Source organism: Aquarana catesbeiana, linkage group LG04, assembly GCF_042186555.1.
Source record: "Aquarana catesbeiana isolate 2022-GZ linkage group LG04, ASM4218655v1, whole genome shotgun sequence".
In the NCBI taxonomy this organism is placed as follows: domain Eukaryota; kingdom Metazoa; phylum Chordata; class Amphibia; order Anura; family Ranidae; genus Aquarana; species Aquarana catesbeiana.
Window position 1 is genome coordinate 184,288,748 of NC_133327.1, and position 24,811 is coordinate 184,313,558.

The 24,811-nt window shown below is 42.9% G+C and overlaps 1 protein-coding gene across 2 annotated transcripts in view; it reads left to right on the forward strand.

Moving 5' to 3' along the window:
- RNF13 (ring finger protein 13) overlaps nucleotides 1-20,467 on the forward strand; it is a 177,705-nt gene extending 157,238 nt beyond the window's left edge. For both annotated transcript variants that reach the window (XM_073625980.1, XM_073625979.1), the window contains 3 exons: nucleotides 5,028-5,121; nucleotides 15,978-16,058; nucleotides 19,297-20,467. In XM_073625980.1, the coding sequence (XP_073482081.1) occupies nucleotides 5,028-5,121; nucleotides 15,978-16,058; nucleotides 19,297-19,670 (549 nt within the window). In that variant the 3' untranslated portion in view covers nucleotides 19,671-20,467. The remainder of the gene's footprint in view (nucleotides 1-5,027; nucleotides 5,122-15,977; nucleotides 16,059-19,296) is intronic.
- The last annotated feature ends 4,344 nt before the right edge of the window (nucleotides 20,468-24,811 follow it).

Genomic DNA, 24,811 nt, shown 5'->3' on the forward strand with positions numbered 1-24,811 from the left:
TAAAGCTCTTCAACTTAATGATGTCCTAGTAAAGGGGCGATATGATCGGATCCATTTGGATGGCAAAAAAAGGCTAAGATAGATGGTCCCCGAGCCTCAGAAAGGAAAGGCGAGGTTTTGCCTGTAATGTGGCCTATGTGACGCTGGACAGTGGAGTTTGGAACCTTGGTCACTATGCCCAAGGAGATTTCCGACAGGGTGCCGTACAGGTCCAAGGGTGTGGACCCCAAATAATATGAGGGACCAGGTCCAGAAATGGCAAGACACACCATGATGGGTAAAGATTGGATACTTTAATAGGAATCCTGCAGCGCGATTGGTGAGTTGTCTCCCCCTCTTTAACCACTTCCCGCCCGGCCTATAACACATTGATGGCCGGGAAGTGGTTCTGTTATCCTGACTGAGCGTCATATGACGTCCAGCAGGATAACATGCCAGCGCGCGCCCACGGCGAGTGCGGCGTGTCAGTCTGACACACCGCATCCCCGATCGTGATAAGAAGCCTCTGACAGAGGCTTCTTACCACGTGATCACCTGTGACCAATCACAGCTGATCATCACGTGAACCAGGAAGTGCCGGTAAACAGCATTCCTCGGTTCGCGCTGACAGGGACAGCCAACCGGCGGCTCTTCCTGTCGGGGGGGTCTGTGCTGATAATCAGCACACTGATTATCAGCCCGGCCCCCATCAAATGTACCAATAAGCTGCCAATCGGTGCCCAGTCAGTGCCCCATCATAACCCCCTGCCAGTGCCCACCACAGTGCCAATCAGTGCCCACCACAGTGCAAATCAGTGCCCTCCATAGTGCCAATCAGTGTCCATCACAGTGCCAATCAGTGCCCAGCATTAACACCGGTCAGTACCTGCCCAATCATTGCTGCCCATCAGTGCCATCTATTAGTGTCCATCAATGTCACCTTCAGTGCCCATCAGTGCCACCTATCGGTGCCCATCAGTGCTGCATATTAGTGCCACCTATCAGTGCCCATCAATTCTACATATCAGTGCCCATCAATTCTACATATCAGTGTCTCCTCATCAGTTCCCATCGGTGCCCGTCAGTGAAGGAGAAAACTAAATTTTATAACAGAAACAAAGAAAAACTTTTTTTTTCCAAAAATGTCGGTCTTTTTTAATTTGTTTAGCAAAAAATAAAAACTGCAGAGGTGATCAAATACCCCCAAAAGAAAGCTCTATTTGTGGGAACTGATAAAAAAATGACAAAATGATAAAAATTAAGTTTGAGTACAGTGCTGTATGACTGCGCAATTGTCATTCAAAGTGCGACAGCACTGAAAGCTCAAAATTGCCCTGGGCAGGAAGGGGCAAAAGTGCCTGGTATTGAAGTGGTTAAAAAAAAAAAATTTTGGAGGGAGGAAAAAGCACTATTCCTAGTTAAGCCTCTAGCCGACTGCAGTACCGTGTTTGCCCACTGGATGTCAGTAGTGTCTAAAGGGGGATGCCTCCTCCCATGCTGCTTCATCTGTGTCCTCTATAGGCAGAGAGCTGTGAACTGCTCACGCAGGCCCGTCGAGTTTCGAGCGCGGGTATGGCCTCTGGCGTGCTCCCCGAGCGTGCAGGGGATCCGGAGGAGCGTGCGTCTGATGTCACGAGCATGCAGAATTTTTGGCATCCATAGATATTAAAGTTGCATACCTGTGTGTACCAATTTTCAGGCTTCATCAAAAGTTTCTGCACTTTGCAGTGGAGGAGCATCATTTTCAGTTCATGGACTTGCCATTGGGCCTAGCCACAGCCCCCGGGTGTTCACAAAGATCCTGGCCCCGGTGTTGGCATTCCTAGGGTCTCAAGGGATCTTAGTTGTGGGATATTTAGATGATCTTTTACTCAAGAATCGATCAGGCCCAGGGCTAATGCGGAATGTGGCCCAGACAGTCCAGTTCTTGGAACACCTGGCTTGGGTTCTAACCGTGGAAAAATCTGCCTTGCAGTCGATTTACGTTCTGGAGTATCTGGGCCTGATTCTGGACACAGCCCAGGCAAGAGTTTTTTTGCCTCCAGCCAAAGCCATAAGGGAGCTAGTCCGGATCAGAAGAAGAAAGCGGTATCCCTCTATACGGCTGTGCATGAGATTGCTAGGCAATATGGTATCCTCATTCAAGGCAGTCCCTTATCCACAGTTTCATTCCAGACCATCATTCTGTTCGCTTTGAACAAAAAGATTCAGCCTTTGGATTTTCCCATGGGTCTGTCCCCAAGGGTGAGGCAGGATCTCACATGGTGGTTGAGGCCCAAAAATTTGGGGAGAGGAAAATCTTTTCTGCCAATAGTCTGGAAAGTGGTGAACACAGACGCCAGCCTCTTGGGCTGGGGAGCAGTTCTGGAAAAAGCATCAGTCCAGGGGAAATTGTCTCGGTTGGAAAAAGACTTACCCATCAATATCTTGGAGATTCAGGCAGCTGTTTTCTCTAGTGTTCTGGAGTGCCAGGTGACAGGGAATCCCTGTCAGGATCAAGTCCGACAATGCCACTAGGGTGACCTATATCAAACACCAGGGAGGCACCAGGAGCCAGGCAGCCCAGAAAAAGGTAAACATTCTAGCAAGGCAGAAAAAAAGTAAAGTTTCTGTAGGCAGTGTTTATTCCAGGAGTGGACAATTGGCGGGCAGACTTTCTAAGTCGCCAGCAGTTGTTACCAGAGGAATGGTCCCTACATCCCGAGATCTTTCATCTGATTTGCCAACGATGGGGTACCCCGGACATAGATCTATTGGCATCCAGGTTCCACAACAAACTGGATGGGTTTGTATCCAGAACCAAGGATCCGATCGCTATCGGGACAGATGCATTAGTGGTCCCTTGGGATCAGTTTTCCCTGATCTATACTTTTCCTCCAGTTCAACTTCTGCCACGGCTGCTGTGCAGGATACAGGAGGAAGAGATGCCAGTGATCCTGCTGGCCCCAGCTTGGCCCAGGAGGGCTTGGTATACAGAAATTATGAGGTTGGCAGCTTCCATGCTGTCCAGACCTGCTGTCCCAAAGTCCCATATTCCATCCTGCTTTACGGTCGATGAATTTGACGATCTGGCTGTTGAAGCCAGAATCTTGAAAGATCAAGGTATTTTGTGTCCAGTGCCATCAACTCTTATATTTATTGGTGTGAGTCCAAGAGATGGCATCCTCACAAGTATGTTATTGGAAGAATTCTTGCCTTTCTGCAATTAGGAGTAGAATTGAAGCTGGCATTGGAAACGAGCAAAGGACAGATCTCGGCCTTTTCTGTTTTCTTTCAGAGACCGATTGCATCACATAAGTTGGTGCAAGCCTTTATACAAGCAGTGATTCATATGGTTCCGCTGGTCAAGCTGCCCGTATGCCCCTGGGATCTAAATCTTGTGCTGTCTCTTCTACAGAAGCAACAAATTGAGCCTGACAGGCATATTCCCTATTGGCAAAAAAAGTTGGCTTTTTTGGTCACCATAACCTTGGCTTAGAAGGGTGTCAGAATTGGCAGCCCTTTCTTGCAAAGAACCATTTTTGGTCCTACACCAGGACAGAGTGGTCTTGCGTGCCCATCCGGATTTTTTACCTAAAGTGGTTTCCAGTCTTCATTTAAACCAGGCTATCACTATGCTGTCAGCTCTGATTCGGAAGACTGATTCTTTTTTTGTCCTGCCAGATTGACCTAAGAAGGGGCAGCCAGCGACAAGTTCCATTCCTCAGTGGATTTGCCAGGTCATTATGCAGGCGTATAGACTAAAGGGTAAGGTCCCACCCTTTCGATTAAAGGCACACTCCACCAGAAGTGTGGGTGCTTCTTGGGCAGTACATCATCAGGTGTCTATGGCTCAGATTTGCAAGGTTGCTACTTGGTCTTTAGTGCATACATTCAATAGGTTCTACCAGGTGTATGTTAGAGCATGCTACAAGCAGCAATATAGGTATTTTTGTCCGATGGTGGTCTTAGGATTGCTGTGTCCCCCCCCATGGGCATTGCTTTAGGACATGCCAGATTAGTCATTATTATGGCTTGCTCTGTGTCCCGTGATGTACAATAAAGAAAATTAGACTTTTTCTAAAGCTTACCTGTAAAATCCTTCTCTTGGAGTACATCACAAGACAGAGGTCCCTCCCCTCTTTTTCTGGGATCTTCATTGCTTGCTACAAAACTGAGGTGCTTCCTGTATGGGAGGGGTTATATAGGGGGAACTTCCTGTCTATTGGTTTGCCAGTGTCCATTCACCTATAGGTGGCATATAACCCAGGTGGTCATTATTATGGCCTACTCTGTGTACCGTGATGTACTCCAAGAAAAGGATTTTACAGGTACGCTGCAGGAGAAATCCAATTTTTCCTTCTACTTCACAATGATGAGCCACTTCGTGTTGGTCTATCACCTAAAATCCCAATAAATTACATTTATGTTTTTGGTTGAAATGGGGAAAATTTCAAGCGGTATGATTACTTTTTCAAGGCACTGTAGCTGTGGACTAACAACGTAGCTATCCTTGCACCACATCAATGTCAATCAGTAGAGGGCGTGATGTTAGATGGACTAGTAGATTTAGATGGACTTTACTTAAATGTCTAACAATTTAAAGCTAAACTCCCAACTAACACTTTTAAGCAGTTACAGCAATAGGATTGTTTTTTTGTTTTTGTTTTTTTCATTTTGGGATAAAGGTTTTACATAAATGAATAAGAGCTGACTATTGTAAGCAGCACCCCGTCAGGGTTTAATGGTTTGTCTCAACCCTTTAAATGCTGTGTTAATGCTAGTGACAGATCGCATCATATATGCTATTTTTTTTTATCATAGTAGCAATTTAACCCTTCATTTTTATAACTCATTTCCTTCGCTGGGCTCCTTTTTTAAAGCAGCCTGTGAGGAGGGGTGATCTATACACTTTGGCATACTTGCCTTGGATGCGAGAGAACTTTGTTCTGATCTGTTATGGCTGAGCATAAATGTTATAAACCTGAAACTTTCACATTGTTTTGTATTAAATTCTGTATATTACCATTATGTAAATTCACTGTTTTGTTTCCACTGTCCAAATACAGATCACCAAGTTTGTGCAGGATCGGCATAGAGCACGAAGGAACAGACTGGGCAAGGATCAGCTGAAAAAACTTACCATACATAAATTTAAGAAGGGTAGGAGGTTTAACACAATGATCAGATACATATGTTTTGATAAAAATATGTGTAAAAAAAAAAAAAAAAAAAGCTAGCTTCACATCGTTCGTTTTAATGGCCGGTTTCCAGATGGATTAACCACTAGAAAATCCTCTGTATGGCCACCATGCATTATAAATAAATGCGGAGTGCATAGTCTGTGAACATATCCCCAGTATTCCCTTGTCATGGGGCAGTGCTCGCAGTGTTCAACAGATACCAGTAAAACTGTATAATGTCTCATTTACAAACCAAATCCACTGTTACTTGACTAAGAAACCTTCCTGCATAAGAGCTTCAAGGGAATTGGTCAGAATTCATTTGCAGTGCACATATATTGTACTCTAAGTAGACAAATTAATTTCACCTAAAGTTTTGCAGTCGAGTGGGAGGTTAGGCAAGAGAAACCTGCCTTTTCTCAGGTACAAAAAAATGCAATTTGAAGTCCTAACTTCTGCATGAGTGCTGCTGCAGATATTCTTGTCACCATGGCAGCTATAAGGAGGTTAGGATGGACAAGCGTTTGGTGTCATTTGTAGTGATGAATGGATTCCCTCTGCAGCTGCATTTGTGCAGACACGGCAACCTATTTATATGAATGGACTACTGTACCTGCGGGAAATGGTCCTAAGACTAAGTGAGCCCTTAAATAGACATTAGCCATGCTGTGAAGCGAATCAGGTGGAAGGTGGAGATGCAATGCATAGGAGGCTGTCCGTGGCCCTTGAGGTGGACCCCCTAGTCTTGGGGGGTGCGCTGCCTCGGGCTGGGGCTCAGTGCTGGCCTGGAAGGATCCTACCACAGAAACATTGTGAAGGAGGCTTTCTTGAGAGGCAGCAGGAGAAAGGAAAGAGTGAGTGCATCCGCACGGTGCAGGGACTGACAAGGGGAGAGACTGACCCTTTTCTAAAACTGCAGCGGTATGGAAATTGCATAGTGCAATGCGTTTCTGTGCCCAGGAAAATGTGATGCGCTTTCCAATGCATGGGGGTGCCATTAAGAATTAATGGTACCTCCTGCATGTTTTCTAAACAGCAGCACGTATTTGCTGCTGGTGCAGGAACACACGGGACTTATACACCTCCTACACCTGCAATAGTGTGGACCTAGCCTAACTCTTCCTCCTGTTAAGCTATTACTGTGGCAAAATTAACAGTTGAAACATCACTATTCCCACAGAACTACAAGTAAGCCTGTACTTTTGTGCATGAAGGATAAAGCAATAAGTCCCTTTATTTCCTCCCTCTACTCCCCCACCACTCGAATCATGCATCGAGTGAGAGTAATGTCCAATGGCAGCTGGTGAAGTTTTTGGATAAGGGGCGCCAGACCCCGCCCTTCCCTTTTGACCCCTCCCACGTGTCATAAGCTCCATCCCTTATAGACTCCACCACTCCGCCCCCTGTATTCCAATTGCTTCCACCCATAGTGTCAGGAGAATACAGCTCAGCATCACAGGACAGGGTATATAGCCCCAGCCTCACAGATCAGGGTATACAGCTCAACCTCACAGATCAGGGTATATAGCATTACAGCTCAGCGTGACAGATCAGGGTGTACAGCTCAGCCTGACAGCTCATGGTTTATAGCATTACAGATCAGGGTATACAGCTCAGCCTCACAGATCAGGGTACATTGCATTACAGATCAAGGTATACAGCTCAGCCTCACAGATCGGGGTATATAGCATTACAGATTAGGGTATACAGCTCAGCCTCTCAGATCAGGGTATATAGCATTACAAATCAGGGTATACAGCTCAGCCTCATAGATCGGGGTATATAGCATTACAGATCAGGGTATACAGCTCAGCCTCACAGATCAGGGTATACAGCTCAGCCTTACAGATCAGGGGTATACAGCTCAGCATTACAGATCAGGGTATACAGCTCAGCCACACAGATCAGGGTACATAGCATCACAGGAATATTTGGAACAGTTGGTAGCAGCGCTAACAGCAGTGATATTTGACACAAGTGCTTAAACATAAACTGTGATAATTATCATAAAAGTACATGGGTTGTAGGAAAAACGTCCATCTATATATATAAATAGTGTTCAAAGCCTTAAACCAAATGTGAATAATCTTCTTATAACTGAATAACTCCTCCACCGCAACCACAGTGATGAGACCACACAGAATGCTCGCTTACCCCAAGGCAAGCTCTATAAGCCGGCGACCTGTTACCCAGCCAGGGCCTTTATCCAGAAGAAAATCAGGGGGGCGATATTCCAGCAAACCCTACGAAAGTGATCAGTAAACGGCACAGATCTCGCCAAACACGGGTCACATGGGCAGCCAGATTAGATAGCATTCAGATGTTCCCCAGAATAAAAGGATTCAACACAGCGTAATACTGATATCCACCATTTATTAAAGAATAGATTAACACTTACAATGTCTGGAAAGTATAAAAACAAAGCAGCCGGCCGGCTAGTGCAAACACCCGTCCTACAAACGGCACACGTGGAATGTCAGCACGTCAGCTCCTCCCGACACGCGTTTCGTCATACGATGACATCGTCTGGGTTGCCAAGATCTGTGCCGTTTGCTGATCACTTTCGTAGGGTTTGCTGGAATATCGCCCCCCTGATTTTCTTCTGGATAAAGGCCCTGGCCGGGTAACAGGTCACAGGTTTATAGAGCTTGCCTTGGGGTAAGCGAGCATTCTGTGTGGTGTCATCACTGTGGTTGCGGTGGAGGAGTTATTCAATCATTTATAAGAATATTATTCACATTTGGTTTAAGGCTTTGAACACTATTTATATATAGATGGATGTTTTTTCTACAACCCATGTACTTTTATATAATTATCACAGTTTATGTTTAAGCACTTGTGTCAAATATCACTGCTGTTAGCGCTGCTACCGACTGTTCCAAATATTCCTGTGTGTATCTCACTTTTAGCAGCTGCTTTTGTTTTTTAGTTTTTATTATATATTGTTTTCTCACAATATTTTTACTACCCAAGAATACATTATTTCAATACGTTTATTTCAATTTTTATTTAATTTTTAATTTTCTTCACTCATCTGGTTATAGCTCTGTATTTTTTTTATGTAATTATATAACATCACAGGTCACACCCTATTTTGAAGCCTATTAGAGCATCTGGCTCTAATCAGTTGCTTAAAATAAAAATAAAACACCCCCGCCATAGGAAATCATGCACCTGGTGTCCTGAAAGGGACCGGGCGCATGGATAGGGGGGTGGCGGCAGGGATAGGCGGGGCAGCGCCCGTATGCCCTCAATGCAAGAGCTGCCACTGGGAATGTCAGTCCTAATTAAGCTCCGAGCTCACGCAGTGTTGTTGACTCTCCTCCTCACCCCCTTGTGACATTGCTAGACCAGTCACCACAGACCAGTGTCACCACAGGCTCCTCAATACTGCAAAGTATTTTGCTTGATTTGCTAAAAAGAATATTCCTATCTTATTGGAAAGATATCCTCTTGAGTGTACAGGACAGGAAGTAAAAGGAAATCTCTGAGACACAGATGGCAAAAAAACTTGGTTTTAACTCTTCCGTACTCTATCCAGAAAAATGGTTTTAGATGTACTTTAAATATGGCCTTTCTAAAATGCAGTAAAATCTTTATCATTGGATAAAACAAATACAGTGTCTACCTGCTTTTCTCTCATCATTTACAGTGTTGTGTGTGTATATATATATATATATATATATATATATATATATATATATATATATATTTTAAAGGTGAGCTCTAAATTTTTACTTTGTTTAAATGTGCAGCTTTTTTTTTTTTATTCTTATTGAGCAAAATTTGTTGTAGTTTGTTTAAGGCCCAGTTTAACATGAACTTGAGCTGCTGCTTAGTCTGCGAGCTTTAAGCATTGCTTTTTATGAAGGCTGGGAGATTCTGCTATAATCTGTTAAGTGCCTTATTCATGTTCTCAGAGCACTTGACACTGCAAAACAAGACACAAGAGGCCTGCAGTGCCAACCTCTTATATAGCATCAGGATTCTTGTTGTTGCATTAAGAATTATTCTAGTAAGCTTTTGAAAATATAACTGCTATTTGATTAATATCATGTACGTGTTTCTGACCCTTCTGTATAGAAACTCATGAGACTGCCAGCCTCTCACAGCTTACTGGTTTTCCTAATGCTGAAAGCCATGGTCTGTTTTCACCTGCATCTCTATTGCATCTCCTCCACATTTCGGCTTACTGCTGCTTCTCAGAAGGAGGCTAAAAGTGAGGGTCTGTCATGTCCGTATTATTTTGAGGTTTTCTAGCAAAACTAGACTAGAAAACTTTTAAGACAAACTTCCTCTCTCTCTTCCTCTGTGTGTATATGTATGTGTGTATATTTATATAATAATACACACAATCTCAAAAAACAGTGCTGCGCTACCAGTGGATATCTAAATCATCCTAGTGATATACTGGTAATACAACAGTCCATAAAAAAGATAAATTTGTCCCAAACATCAAAAGAATATTCCAAACATCAAAATGTGTTGCTCCACCACAAGAGCCAAAAGATCATATAAATATGCAAGTGCTTGCCACCACCAGTGCGCTCTAGCCACTCACCTCATATTTTGACCCCTGTTTCACCAGTGGGTCAAAATCAGCAGGTCCTCACTGAGGATAATCAAAGGATCTATCCGGGGTGCTGCTGGCGCACTGCTCCTCTGTCCCTCACTCCTCCCTGTCAGCTCCCTGAACATCGGATCCCTCTCAGGGGTATCACGCCTATTAACGCATATAGGTGGCGGAGCTCTGTCTGCAGACATCATCCTGCGGCCATCTTGCTGTTGACAGGAATTGTCCAATATCTGCACAGCCCACACTGCTTAAGTGTTATGTGAGTACCTTGACTATATTTTTAAAATTATTTAAATCATTAAAATTTTTTAAGAGAACACTAGATTTTGCTATTTTTTTGTTCCTCTCTATACTTGATACCCCTGAGAGAGATCCGAGACTCAGGGAGCTGACAGGGAGAAGTGAGAGACAGAGGAGCAGTACGCCAGCACCACACCAAATAGATCCTTTGATTATCCCCAGTGGGGACCCGCTGATTTTGACCCGCTGGTAAAACAGGTCAAAATATGAGGTGAGCGGCCAGAGCACACTGATGGTGGCAAGCACTTGCATATTTAATCTTGATCTTTTGGCACATTGTAGTGAAGCAACATGTTTGGAATCTCCTTTTGATGTTTGGGACAATTTTATCTTTTTTTGTGGACTATTGTATGATCACTGTACTACGAGATTATTAGTCACTTTGTTTAGGATATAGATGTGTTATCTTTTTGGGTTCTATATTTTTTAAATATATATGATTATTATCACTAGGATGATTTAGATATTCACTGGTAACGCAGCACTGTTTTTTGATTTATATTTTTAAGAAGTGGAGTGAATACGCTTGTTCAGTGTTAGCAGCAACTGGATGATTTTTAATTTGTTTTGCACATATTTTTGGATTGCGCTGATTGTAAATTGTTATATATCAACCAAAACAGCCCTGCCCCATCTGGGCATGTAGCCCTGCCCCATCTGGGCATGTACACCACTAGACCTCTGAAGGGTATGGTGTGGTTTTCTGGCACAAAGCCATCGGTAGCAGTTCTTTTAAGTCCTGTAAGTTGCAAGGTGGGTCCTTCATGGATTACGCTTGTTTTTCCAGCAAATCCCACAGATACTCGATTGGATTGAGATCTGGAGAATTTGGAGGTGAAGCGAGCAGCCCAAACTTGTTGTGTTCCTCAAACCATTCTTGAACCATTTTTGCAGTGTGGCAGGGCGCATTATCCTGCTGAAAGAGGCCACTGCCATCAGGGAATACTGTTTCCTTGATGGGGTGTACTTGGTCAGCAACTTTATTCTGATAGGTGGTACGTGTCAAGAAACATCCACATGAATGGTAGGACCCAAGGTTTTCTAGCAGAACATTGCCCAAAGCATCACACTGCCTCTGCCAGCTTGACTTCTTCCCATCCTGCACGATGGTCCCATCTCTTTACCAGGTAAACAACGCACATTTATTTATTTTATTTATTTATTTCAGGTACTTATATAGCGCCGTCAATTTATGCAGCGCTTTACAAAGACATTGTACATTCTCATCAGTCCCTACCTTCAAGGAGCTTACAATCTAAGGTCCCTAACTCACATTCATACATACTAGGGACAATTTAGACAGGTTCCAATTAACCTACCAGCATGTCTTTGGAGTGTGGGAGGAAACCGGAGTACCCGGAGAAAACCCACGCAGGCACAGGGAGAACATGCAAACTCCAGACAGGTAGTGTCATGGTTGGGATTCGAACCAGTGACCCTTCTTACTGCTAGGCGAGAGTGCTACCCACTACACCACTGTGCCGCCACATGCACTTGGCCGTCCACATGGTGGACCAGTTCTGATGCTCATGTGCCCATTGTAGGCACTTTTGGCTGTGGACATGGGTCGGCATGAATACCCCGACCAGTCTGCGACTACACAGCTCCATACACAACAAACTGCAATGGCCATTTTTCAGGGAATATGAATGATAATACAAAAATATTTCTTTCACACATGGTTAGTGTTTGGCCGAAGCCATTTATTATCAATCGTGAAAAATGGGGAAATTACTGCGCTAAACCAATATGGGTGAAGCTGCTAACACTAAAACAAAGTCCAAAGTAAATGTGAAAAACAAAAGTGTAGCGCTAGATGTACTCATTAAACACTGTATCTATAGAGAGCTAATAATATTACATTATACAAAACATGAACATTAAAATGTAATATATGAATGTTATAATATGAACATGTAACACGTAAATGCGATGATCACGTGTCCAAAAAAGTGATCAGTGAAAATAATGCCCCAGTTGAAGTCCGTTGGGATGAAACGCGTCAGGCCTGCTTCACTTTGCTCCCCACATTGCTTTTAACTTTTTTAGTCAGTGATCACATTTTTTGTACTCATCTGGACTGATGTTTGTACTTTTTAAGATTAAAATCCCTTTTTTGACCTGCACCATATGGAGCTTTTTCCTTATTTTTATCTCGGCCTGAATGAGAAAATCTCCCCATTCATCATCGGTCTTCCAATGGACTCATTGGGTTCTAATTCCTGTGTGGTTTGAAGAATTGCCTGAGTCCTGGATACCTGGCTAAATCGCATTTCACGGATCCATTCCAGCTGATAAGCGGACCTACCGTGTTTGGAGTGACTTCCTCCTGTGTTCCAGTAGCATTTCAGTTGGCACCACTGTTTGACCACCAGGCTTTAGGCCAATACGAGCTCGATTGACCCACTGCTGCCGGTAAGTGGGTCTACCTTGTCTGGTAAGAGTATATATCTACATCTTTCCATTGGAAGACTTGATTGTTTGAATAGTTCTACAGCTAGCTTCTATTCATCCCGCTGTATAATTATTATCTCCACCGAGGATTTCAAGTCAGCCATTTGATGGACACACTTCTTAGGAAGTTCACTATTTTGGTGTTTATATTTTTCCTTCACTGTTTGGACATTATTATCACTGATCACTCTTTTTTGTACACGTGATCATCACATTCACGTGTTACATGTTCATATTATAACATTCATATATTACATATATTAATGTTTATGTTTTGTATAATCTAATATTTTTAGCTCACTATAGATATAGTGTTTCATGAGTTCATCTAGCGCCACACTTTTGTTTTTCGCATTTATTATCAATCAACTGTGTTTACTCTTTTTAAATGGCAAAAGAAACTACCCAAATGACCCTGATCAAAAGTTTACATACCCACATCACTTATGTGAGATACTGTGTGTTTGTGTATATGTATGTATGTGTGTGTATATATATATATATATATATATATATATATATATATATATATATATATATATATATATATATATATATAATTAATACACACACACAGTACAATGTGAAGAAATAAATTATGTGCACGAGCCAGCCAGCTGCCATGTCTCCTTGTACGGTAATCTCCACAATGGGAAGCAGTTCTCTAATGTGTAAATATTTAGATGCTGTAAGAATTTCGACTGCACCATCTGTAATGAATCAGGAAGAAAGTATGTAACAAAGACAGCCTTATCCTAAGCCATAACCTATATTTATCCTTCATGACGCTGGCCATGTGTAATGGTATTTTCGATTGATTTTTGATGTGAAGCTCCTTTTGCTTTTGTTTGCTGGTATTATGGAGGAGGGGTCGTACAGGGCTGTTAGTGCCTGACAGATATGGAACTCTGCACTAAACATAAGGCTCTATATTTTTTAATGGCACATCTCTAAATGCAACCTACTAGCAATTTTGTTTCATTGTCAAATATTTGTTGTCCTGGGAAGGCTGATAACATTAAAAACTAGGTTTACCTTTAAAAAAAAATACAAATAAATTATACATGTTTTTGCAGGGAAAAAAAATGTGCATGTAATATTTATTTAGTACATGAGCCTGCAAAGTATTGCACTTGCTGCCAGTGGATTGCAGGTATAATGCCAGGCTCCTGCAAACACTTCATCTAGCTCTCTGCCCGTACCTCTATATGGGCTTTCAGTTGGAGAACTGGAGGAAGATTCAGTGGAATAAGAGTGCGCTGAATACTCCACGTGTAGTCCATTAAGAACTACAAGTCAGTCTGCCACGGTGGCAGACAGGATTTTGCAGTTTATTCACAGAACCCTGTGAACAAAGGATGTGGTTGTGTGGGTGGAGCCCGGCATAATCACACTGATTTTTAAATGTGACAGCAACCATGGGGGAGAAGGACCCCTGCCTCACTTGAGGGAAGGCATTTGCACCATGTCATGTTTACACCTTAAATACGAGTGTAACAAACCATGATGCAAAAGGTGAACCTAACCTTTTAAAGGATAGGTTCACCTTTCATAACATGTTGCACCCTCATTCAGGGTGTAACATGTCCCGCACCTCCCCTGTGACAGCTAGCAGGGTTCTTCTCCCTTCCCGCTAGCTGTCACAATTTAAAATAAACGTGGCTGAGTGGGGCTCCGCCCACCCAGCCGTGTTACTGATTGACAGGGCTCTGTGCCTGTAAAACTACAAAGTCCGGTAGCTTTTGCAGCTGTCGGCTTGTAGTTTTCAATGAACTACTACGGTGCTGTGGACCCACAAGTGATACTAAGGCCATTGGGGCCAGGCCTGGAGCCAGGGTTCCCAAGATTTTTAAAACTTGAGTGGATTGCCCCGAAGCTTAAATATTTGTTTTTCTTTAAGCAAAGAGGAATTTACTTGAGTTCGCCAATCCTCAAATTTGGGAGGCGTGGGGGCAATCCATTTCAGCAAGACACATTAGCGAGCCAAAAACAGTAGCCTAGATACAGCCATTCTAACGGGGTGTATATACCTCTTCATCCAAATAACCTAATATACAGGTCAACGGGTCATTGTGCAAAACCACTTGAAATGTCTGTTTAATAGTAGTAATTATCCTATTCCAATACCACACCAACTTAGGACATTTCCAAAACGTGAAGGTGGTCAGCAGCTGGGTCTCCACATATAGGACATTCTGAGCTGCCTTTACAAGCCCATTTATGCAGTGTAAGAGGTGTGCGGTGAACTTTATGAATTATGAAGAGTTGTGAGAGTCTTTGGGTAGGGGATATGGAAAGCATAGGAACTCGTTCTAACACAGATTGCCATATTTCACCATCTAAGGTCGATATATTTGTAAACCATTCTCTCCTGCTTGGCACTTGTATACTGTCTTGTATACAGGTCAATAATGACCCATATATAGAGGCTATAAGGTCTTTCTTATTTGTTGTAGTAGCTAATTGGTCCATAAGGGGGAGTATTGATCAGTCTAATGGGTGTTTTAGCCTGCACTGTGCAATCTCCAGCTTTAGTAAATCAACCCCTTTGCGACAAAATCATGGGGTTTCTATGAAAGTAGAACTTTAGAGTAAACTTTAAAATAGAAAATACAAAACTTTTTTTTCCTTCATTTTGGATAGCGGCGGGGGTGTGTATGTTATAACCCCTGTCATCCCTGGCTGTCACCAGAACTACTGTTCCCATTGGAGTATCTTTCTGGTTCTGGTGACAACATAAAATTTAGGATTTTGTTTTACTTTCACTGTTGGCGATAATGGTAAACAGGATAAATAGAGAAGGTAAATCTTCCTAATGGGAACATCAACAGAAATAAAAAACTGACAGAGGTTCTAAATCCTTTCCATACCAAACTAAAAAAAAGTTTTGCTTTAGTTACACTTTAGGTAACATTGTAATAAACAATTAATTAGTATGCGTATTGCTTTTGTAGCATGACCGACTAACATGCTTAACAGCAAGCTAGCAGGCACATTACAGTGTGATGTAAATGTTAAAAGAAGGTGGGGCTTAAAGCATATAGTCACAACGTACAATTTAATTTTATAACATCAGCATTGTGATAGTAATACAAAGAATAGGTATATTTGACAATCCTAAAAAAGTTTTCTTGAAAAGTCTCCTTTCCTGTTGTTAGTGTTACCTGTCTTCTCGCCATCACTTTCCTCAACTTCCTGGATTCCTTGCATGGTTTACATCACCTCTCTAGGTCAGAAGGCAGGATCTGTGAAATGTGACACATCAGGGCATAGTGAATGTGTGTCACAGAATTTAATAAAGTAAATGTATGGAGTTCTTAAAGTAATTTTCAACATAGTTCAGAAGAATGAAAGTAGGCTAGAAATAACAAAAATATATGAATATCAATATTTGAAATTTTGATCATAGATGGGCTTTAATTTTAAATGAACAGAACTTATATTATTGGCTGGTTAGCTGCATATGTTTGATGGGCTGAATAAATCTATTGTTCTGTACATTGCAGGTGACGTATATGATGTATGTGCTGTCTGCCTGGATGAATATGAAGAAGGAGATAAGCTACGAGTATTGCCCTGCTCTCATGGTATGAGGGAAACAACATTCTCATTGCTAGTATTAAGATTTTTTTTTATTGCTGGCTTCAGATACAGGATAGATAAGTAGCATGTAAAATAGCCCACAACACTTCTACCATTAGCCATGTGCTGAGACTGCTTTCCTTCCATATGATGTCAGCAAGAAGTCACATTCACAAAGGAAATCAAAATCGACCATACATGCAAAGTCCTAATACAACACCTGTGAGTGAAACATAACTGGATCCATGGCAGTCTTGGCTGTCTGGACCAATCACATGGTCCATGACCCTGGATCCATTATAATGGATCCCTTTATCCACCACCACCACCTAGAACGTTTGCTTGTGGTATTCATTACTGTTTGCAGTGAGCACAGATGTTTAAAGTGAACCTACACAATTTAACTTTTTCTTCCCTGCCCTCCTTCACGCTGCAATATATAAAACCCATTTTTCACATTTATTTTTATTTTTTCACTATGGCCCCACTGCCATTCTAGGCATGAATATACACATGCCTGCACCTGCAGCCTCCTGGAATATCCCCGTAAAAAAATCCCAGAAGGCTGCATGAGCATCTGGATGGGTGGACCTAGTGGCGCATTCTTGGGGGTTAGCTGCAAAAACCAAGAAGAGAGGCTCTCGACGCAGGAAGGAATGATGACTGAGCTGGACCTGGCCTGTGGCAGCAGATTGCAGCTGGATTCGCTGGGAAGGGGAGTATGTTTCTTAATCAAACTGTACAGGACATGGCATCATAATTAAAGATTATAGGTACCTACCTTCAGGTGATTGGACACTGGCAAAAAATAAAGCTGCGGGGTCATCCCTTTTACATTCCCAGCTAGCCTCAGTTTTTTTTTTTCTAGTGTCTTTAGTTGAGGGATATTTTCTCTTCTAAGTGAATTCCTTTGTCCCTTTTTTTGCTGGTGTTTTGTTTGCAGGATTCTATAAAGCTGTAGTTGTTCCATAGCCATTTCATGTGCAGCTTTTTAAATCTGTTGACTTCTTGGCTGAGCTTTGGGGGGTTGTACCCGGACCCTGTCTTGAAGAAGATGCGGAGCTGGCCTGTAATGTTGCTTCAGGCACTGGATCCTGCGTGGGTGCTCACCTTGGCACGTCATGCATTACGCTGAGTCACAGGGTGCTACACAGGTCCAGAGCTGTTAGAGCCCTATCTCTGAAGACCCCTTCAGGAGTATGCCCATCCAAGAAGGCAAAGTCAGGATGTGGGCACGTCCCTTTTAATCCTGCTCCATTACTGAAGAGCTCTGCCATGATAAATGGGGCTCAGTACATTTAAAGCAGCCCAGTGTGCTGGCTCAAATTCCTGTGGGTTTAAAGGAGCATGGGCTGCAACATTTTTCAATGGGTCAATTATGGAGCAGGCACAGACTCCCTGGGCATACTGTGCATGTACACAGCTTTTTTGTCTTCCTCTACGCGTGCTTTTTTCTGTTCACGCTCTCTCAGCTCCCACAAAGAAATCCTTGAATGCCACCTGGATCACATTCAGCCTATGAAGCCTGGCACAGAAGGCTTTCCATCTCATGAAGGATGTCAGTACCCCCTACACTGAGCACTGCACAAGGGCAGAGATAGGGAGTCTGGGGGCCTCGCCCATTCGGGCTCAGTTGACATGGCCTGTGATCCTGGATCCATTTTAACTGATCCCTTTATCCCCCACACCACCCCCACCTAGAACTTTTGCCTGTAACCTTATACTGCTGTGAAGATGGCCAGCTATCAAAGGATGAGCATCCTTTCAGTTCACAGACAGAGGATCCTCTGGTTGTAATGCTGCTCAGTGAAAATTCTGTGTAGGAAGTTCATGGAGTGGAAGCCCTTTGAAGGCAAACTCCTCTTCTGTACCTCCCTAGACAAGTACTTTAGGAGATCACGTGGGGGGTAAGAGTACTCTCCTCCAGAAAAAGAAGGCTTGTGCTCCTGCAAGCAGGCCTTCTGCTCCCGTGTCTAGAAAGAGTTCCCGGATGGACCCTCTGCATACTGCTACACCCTTCCCAGCAAACTATGCAATGAAAAACAGGGATATTTAGTTCACATATATTGCGATACATATTAAGCTAACCAACTGCGTCAAAGTAATCCCTCTTCTGGCCAGTCCTACACTGCCTTGCCACTGCAAATGCTACGATCGACACCATGCCAACATGGGGCACAAAGGCCTTTCACTGCCCCCCTCGGGCCTTGATCCAAAACCTGGGGTACACTTCTGTCAGAATCCTTGTAACTCCACACCTAACAAGTCTGTTAACGATGAAAGGGTGTCCTTACTTTTCCAAGTCCAGGGATGCCGATCGGCATTTTGGACCATCCTATCCTAAGAAATCTCAGATGTTCAGGTCCAAAGTTTGGTATCAAGAGACTACCATCTGTAATTTGACCGTCCTCTCTGCAAAGACAGGCAGATCTCTATTCAGCAGATCTTCGCTGGCGGATTATTGCCCCCATTCTGGATGCGAAATATTTTTAGGGGTTTTACTCCAACCAGTTTACAGTTCCCAAGGCAAATGGAGATATTCATCCCATTTTGCATCTCAAGACCCTCAACCTGTTTCTAAGGGTTCATAAGTTCCACATGAAATCTGCCAGGTCAGTCATTGCTGGCCTCAGTAATGCTTACCTACACATCCTCATTTTCTCACCTCAATGTTATCTGAGGTTTGTAGTGAGTATGCAGCACGTTTACTTTGTTGCCCTATTCTTTGACCTGTCCACAAGGAGGCAAGGGCTGCTGGAATTTAAAATCACTGATTGTGACATCACTGCTGCAGTTTCATACCCTCCTAACACAATAACCAAGATCACTGAATGTCCAGGGGTGGTCATGTGGCCAGTGGATTAGACTGAAAAATAAGGCATCTAGGGAGAGATCTTAATCACTTTAGGCTACGTTTGCACGGGCCACTAGCATCACTGCGAACGACAGTGGCAGGAATCTATAGATGTAATATATGCTTGTTGTTTAATGACGTGATTCCTCACATCTACTTTAAACATATTAAAGTTTAGAATTAAGTTGGGGTTACATATAAATCAGCTTCAGATCTTTTCTAAGCATTGTAATGTTGTAAACATTGTAGCTATAATGAACCATTGGTAAAAATACTATCCACTTAATGCTTTATTTTTCTGATTGCAGAGTTCTATGAAAGATGCTGACTGACCTTGTAATACCTGAAATGTAAATGCTTAATGTAATTATGTTTTCTTTCATAAATAGCCTATCACTGCAAGTGTGTTGACCCATGGCTAACAAAGACAAAGAAGACCTGTCCTGTGTGCAAACAGAAGGTTGTCCCATCCCAAGGTGACTCTGATTCAGATTCAGACAGCAGCCAGGAAGATAACGATGTCTCAGAAAATACTCCATTGCTTCGTCCCACACCTTCTGCCAGTACTCAGTCATTCGGGGCCATATCCCAGTCTCACTCACAGCAGAGCATAGCGGAGTCTTCCTCTGAGGAGGAAGAGGATGAGGATGATGATGACGCAGATGACAGTGACAGTAGCGATGAAGAACGTAATACACAAAGTGTTGTGGTCCAGCTGCAGCACAACATGGATCAGGAGTCCAGAGAGAGAAACACTGTATGAGCCATGACTGGAGAATTGCTAAGTGCTTGTCAATCATTTAGGATGCTAGATTTAATTTTTCCAAAATAAGTCTGTGGCAACAGACCGACCGCAGCCTCCTAGATAGCTTCATCAGACCACAAGGCTGATATACTGTGTAATGTACAGAGTATTTAAAATGTAAAGCTGCTATGTGAAAGTTGCTTTAGTTCTTCTCTTGGACACTAAGTCACAAACATGGACTCTACCCTGCAATACTTGCATGGTTTCCTCTCTGCACCTTAACATCTCTGAAGCTTGGGGCACCAAATTTTATTAGACATTTTACTGGTGCAGCATTTACTTTACTTGCAGCACCTTGCTATGCACATTGGACTTGTTCTTTTAAAGCTGGCTTTAATCTAATTATGCAGAAATTAGTATGTTTAAGTTACAGAAGGCATACATATGGCCTGTGTAACCCAGTGACATTTGGCCTGGTAACTTTCAGGTTTACAGTAATATAGGTCAAATGAAACAAATACAAATGTCTGCAGGAAAAACATTCTTTAAAAGGAAGATGTTTTCAGGATCTGGAAGAAAAGTGTTTTGTTGAAGCTAATCACCTCTTGAAAAGTATATATTTTTTGTTTTTTGACTTTGTATCGATTCTCTGGAACATAAGCTGAAGCTTATTAAGTTCATGAACCGTATGTATTCACTGTATGATGATATGAACACTGTTGTATCAATATAGAAAGTCGTTATAAAGTGTGTAAAGGTTTTTTATATCACACGACTTGAAGTCTAAAAATAAAATTTGATTTCTCACCTGATAAGGTATGTGGAATATGTGATATCACTTTAGTTTTACTTGAAATGTATATACAGCTTGCTAGTTTAATATGTCTGCATACATACATGCATGTATATAATGGGGAGCCTCCAGTAAGTACTACTTGGGTGCATACTTTGGGTTGAGCAGACATTTGGTGCCAAAGAAACCCTTAAAACTTGTTTTTAAACAAAAGCAGGGGGCATGGTCGTCTTTCCGGATGTAAGCAGCAGCTACATGGAGCTCCATCCCGACATCTAAATCCTGCACAGATCCTACCGTCCGGAGAGATCGTTCGGCTCTGCCCACACGCTTGCCTTGCCTGTGGGACACTAGAGGAGCAGCAGCCATGGTGAAAATCAGCCCGTCGTACTCACAAATCCAGATGGATAAGCTGCCTCACCTCCTCTGCGAAGAGAGCCAAGATGGTGCAGACAAATCACGTGGTTCTGACATGGAGACAGAGCCACCTCGCACACAATGCCGACACATACTGAACCTTTGTCTCCTGTGTAGGGTGAGTCATACTCCCCTCCATTGCGCTCTCCCATAAGCCCTGAGCCCTCTGTTCCTCCTGGAGCTGCAGCTGTGCTCTCTCATAAAGCGATTAACCCTCCAGCTGCTGGTGCAGAACCCACACTGTCCCAGATTATGGAAGCAATCCAGCACCAGTCATGCTTCTCTCACAATGCAAATTGACTTGGTTAAAGTGGAACTCTCCTATTTAAAACAGGATATACACAATATAAAGCATTGTGTCCAATGCTGAACAACGGATCAGTGACCTGGAAGAGTCTTTACAGCCTCTTGATCATCAGATGACAGAACTGAAACAACATTCTGTTGCCACCTCAAAGAAGCTTAATGGAGGATCGCCTACGGCGTAACAATCTTTAGCTACTTTGCTTTCCTGAGGGCAAAGGTGGTAAACAACCCAAATCTTTTATGGAAAAATGGCTCACTGATACTTTTGGGGCTGCAAACTTCTCATCCATGTTTGCCATCGAACATGCCCATAGGGTGCCGTTGCGCCCTCTGCCCTCCGGGTGCGCCTGCTTTCCCTCTTTCGATCAAACTGCTCCATTTTCCGGATAAGGAAACAGTGTTGCATGCAGCAAGAGAGCAAGCGTGGCTAATATATTATGGGAACCCCATTACTATCTTTCCCGACTTTTCGGCGGCCATGCAAAAAGCAGCGCGCTGACTTCCTGTCAGTGAAACAAAGGCTTCGGGATAAACATATAATTTATAGCATGCTCTACCCAGCCAGATTGCGGGTTGTTCATCATGGTAAAACCCATTTCTTTACAGATCCTCATGATGCCTTACGCTGGGTGGATACCTTGGGCCATTCCTCTCCTCGCCGCACCGGCAAGCACAATCCACCCTGAATCTATGGTTTGCTATACTACTCTGATCGCTTGTTACCACTTTTATTCACAGACCTTTGTTTCATTTGGTCATTTATGCAACCTATGCGGGACGCCCCAGGATGTTCGTGTTTATACCAATCTTATTATTCCCTGCGAATTCTAACGTTGGCTCCTGATGGTCTGTGATTGATCCCCCACTATGGGTTTGTCTATTCTACGATTCTCAGTTTGGACAATCTAGCTCTCCCCTGGACTCGGGATTTTGTTGTTTCATAAAGTTTTTCACATTTCTTTGGACAATAGATGCCTACATCAGTTCTAACGGACTACTCGATGTTTTCTCCATACCATGTTTCAGTTTTTGGGATAAAGCTCTCAATTGTTGGGTTTAGGAGCTGGGTGGGAATGTTTTTTTACATATTACATATATTTACATAAATAAATAACTATGGTAATACAGGACTACTACTTTGTAAGTATCACTGAGGGCTGGAGTCTGCTTAATGCTCTACTTTGGCCAATTCACCCTCTTCAGGCAGGCCTCCTCCTATACACTAGGGGCATGTGTTTATGTACTATCCTGCATTACCTACAGTTTTCTAAACCTCCATGAGTATCTTATGGGTTTTTTCATGGAATGTACGGGGACTGAACTCGAAAATTAAATGCTCCTTGGATTATGAATATACATTTCCTGCCATGCTTCCCATGTCCTCTTCCTCCAGGAGACCCATCTACATGGCTCTAGGGTCATGGCTCTCAAAAGAGCAAAAATTGCCTCTGCACACCATTCAACGTAGTCCACTTGCGCAAGGGGGACTTCTATATTATTATTCAAAATGGCCCCTGTCTTCATCAAACATTTAAGATCAGATCCCCAAGGATGCTTTGTAATATTAGTCATGGAATTTGGCGGTAAGCCTTATACCTTGGTGAATGTCTATGTCCCCCCTCCGTTCACTAAGACCTGGTTTGAATGCCTTATGGGTATAGTTTTAGAAGTAGCTGAGGGTCCTTTACTGTTCGCAAGAGACTTTAACACAGTCCTGGACAGCTTCGTTGATAGGTTTGGGTCCTCTACACAAAGCCCTACTCTTTGTTAATGTCTAAAAAAAATTGATGTGGTGGCTGCCTGAATGTGGAAATATGCAGAGCCACAGGAATACTTATCATTCAGTAACCCATAAAACACGATCACATATCTGTCTTTTATCTTCTGAACTATTGAGCTGTGTACTGGATGTTAAGTACCTCCCCAGGGCCGTCTGACCACTCTCCCTTGATGTTGGATTTAGCACTGGGGGTACCTTGCAATTACAATATATGGAGATTGAGTCCCTTGTGGCTTGCTGATCCTTCGGTTGAGGATAGGTGCCAGACAGAGATGAACTCCTATTGGCAATCCAATATGCATAGTACCATCTCTGCTGCTCGTCTAGATCCAAACTGATGCAGAACATGCCCTCCGTACATCGGAGTGTGGCTACTCTATTGACCCGTCATCTGGCGCCTACTTTGACTGGAAGGACAGGGCTAGACAACTAGACCTCACTCTCCTAGAACGTACTCAAAAGAAACTGCTTTATCAAAGTCAATGTATTTTCAGATTTGGGGATAAAAAAACAGCTGTCTTCTAGCATTTCTATCTAAAAATGATTACCAGCCCTGTAATATTCCCAGAATTCTCCATTCGCTGGGAGAACCAGTCATCCAGACTACCAAGGTGGTACAGGCTTTTGTAGACTTCTATACTAACCTATACACATCTAAAGTGCATTATACTTTTGTAGAATTAGATGATTATTTGTTTAATATCCCCTTATCTAAACTTTCCCCAGATCAGGTCTCCGCGCTTGAAGCCCCACTGACAGTCGATGAGCTTGAGGTGGCTATGCTTTCCTTCGCCAGGAATAAAACACCAGGGTTAGATGGCTTTCTTATTGAATGGTATAGCCAGTACAAGGAAATCCTTCTGTCTCATGAAAGAGGGTGTCTTCCCACTTATGTCAGAAGCGCTCATCGTGCTCATTCCCAAACCCTATAAGGATCGTTCACTTTGTGCCTCCTATAGGCCTATCTCCCTAATTAATTTAGACATTAAAATCCTGGTAAAGGCTTTGGCTCGTAGACTCAATGACGTGGTTACCACCTCGGTTGGCTTGGATCAGACTGGTTTTATTCCTGGGAGTTCCACCTATATTAATCTCCGGAGATGGTTCACTTACATGCCAGCTACCCATGACCAAAAATTGGGAGCGGGAACGCAGTTCCGGCACCTCCAGCACTGAATGAAGCTGTGCTGTTACCCCTTTCTCCACCATATGTTGATGACATCTGACAAGACGCACCCCTCAGAATCGGTGGTTATTAAGCCTTTCTGACTTGTTTGGCGTACGCCATTTCAGGTCATGTAGTTCCGGTAAGCCTCCTCTACTTCTGGTGATGGCCCCGGCACTGATGTAAAATCTTTGCACACTTGTGGTCTTCTTTCTACCCACTTGCCAGATCTGGTGAAACCATCCATCTGTGAATTTGGGAGTTTTTTTCCATCACTGGCCATTCATCACCCCCATAGACCTTTGGTGACGTTCTCTTCACTATTTTTTCCACACATTTTTTATATACTCAATATGGACTGTTATGTTTTATGATTTTTTTTCTTTTTTATTTTTGAGGTGTTTGGTTCATGGAACCAGCACGGGTTTCTTATTACTAATCACTGGTACATCTGATAACAAAGCATTATTATCGTCTATTTAATTTTCCATGTGATCAACACTGTTTAATCATTTGGTATCATCCATATTTATGGTCATACATGTTTTGGTAGTATCCACCTTATATATGCACTTATGTATTGCGATACACATGTTTGTGGATGTGGAATATAGCGCTACACTTTTATTTCTTTGAAGCTACCCATGACCACATGAGCTCTAGACTGGTTGTTTCCTTGGACACCCACAAGGCATTCG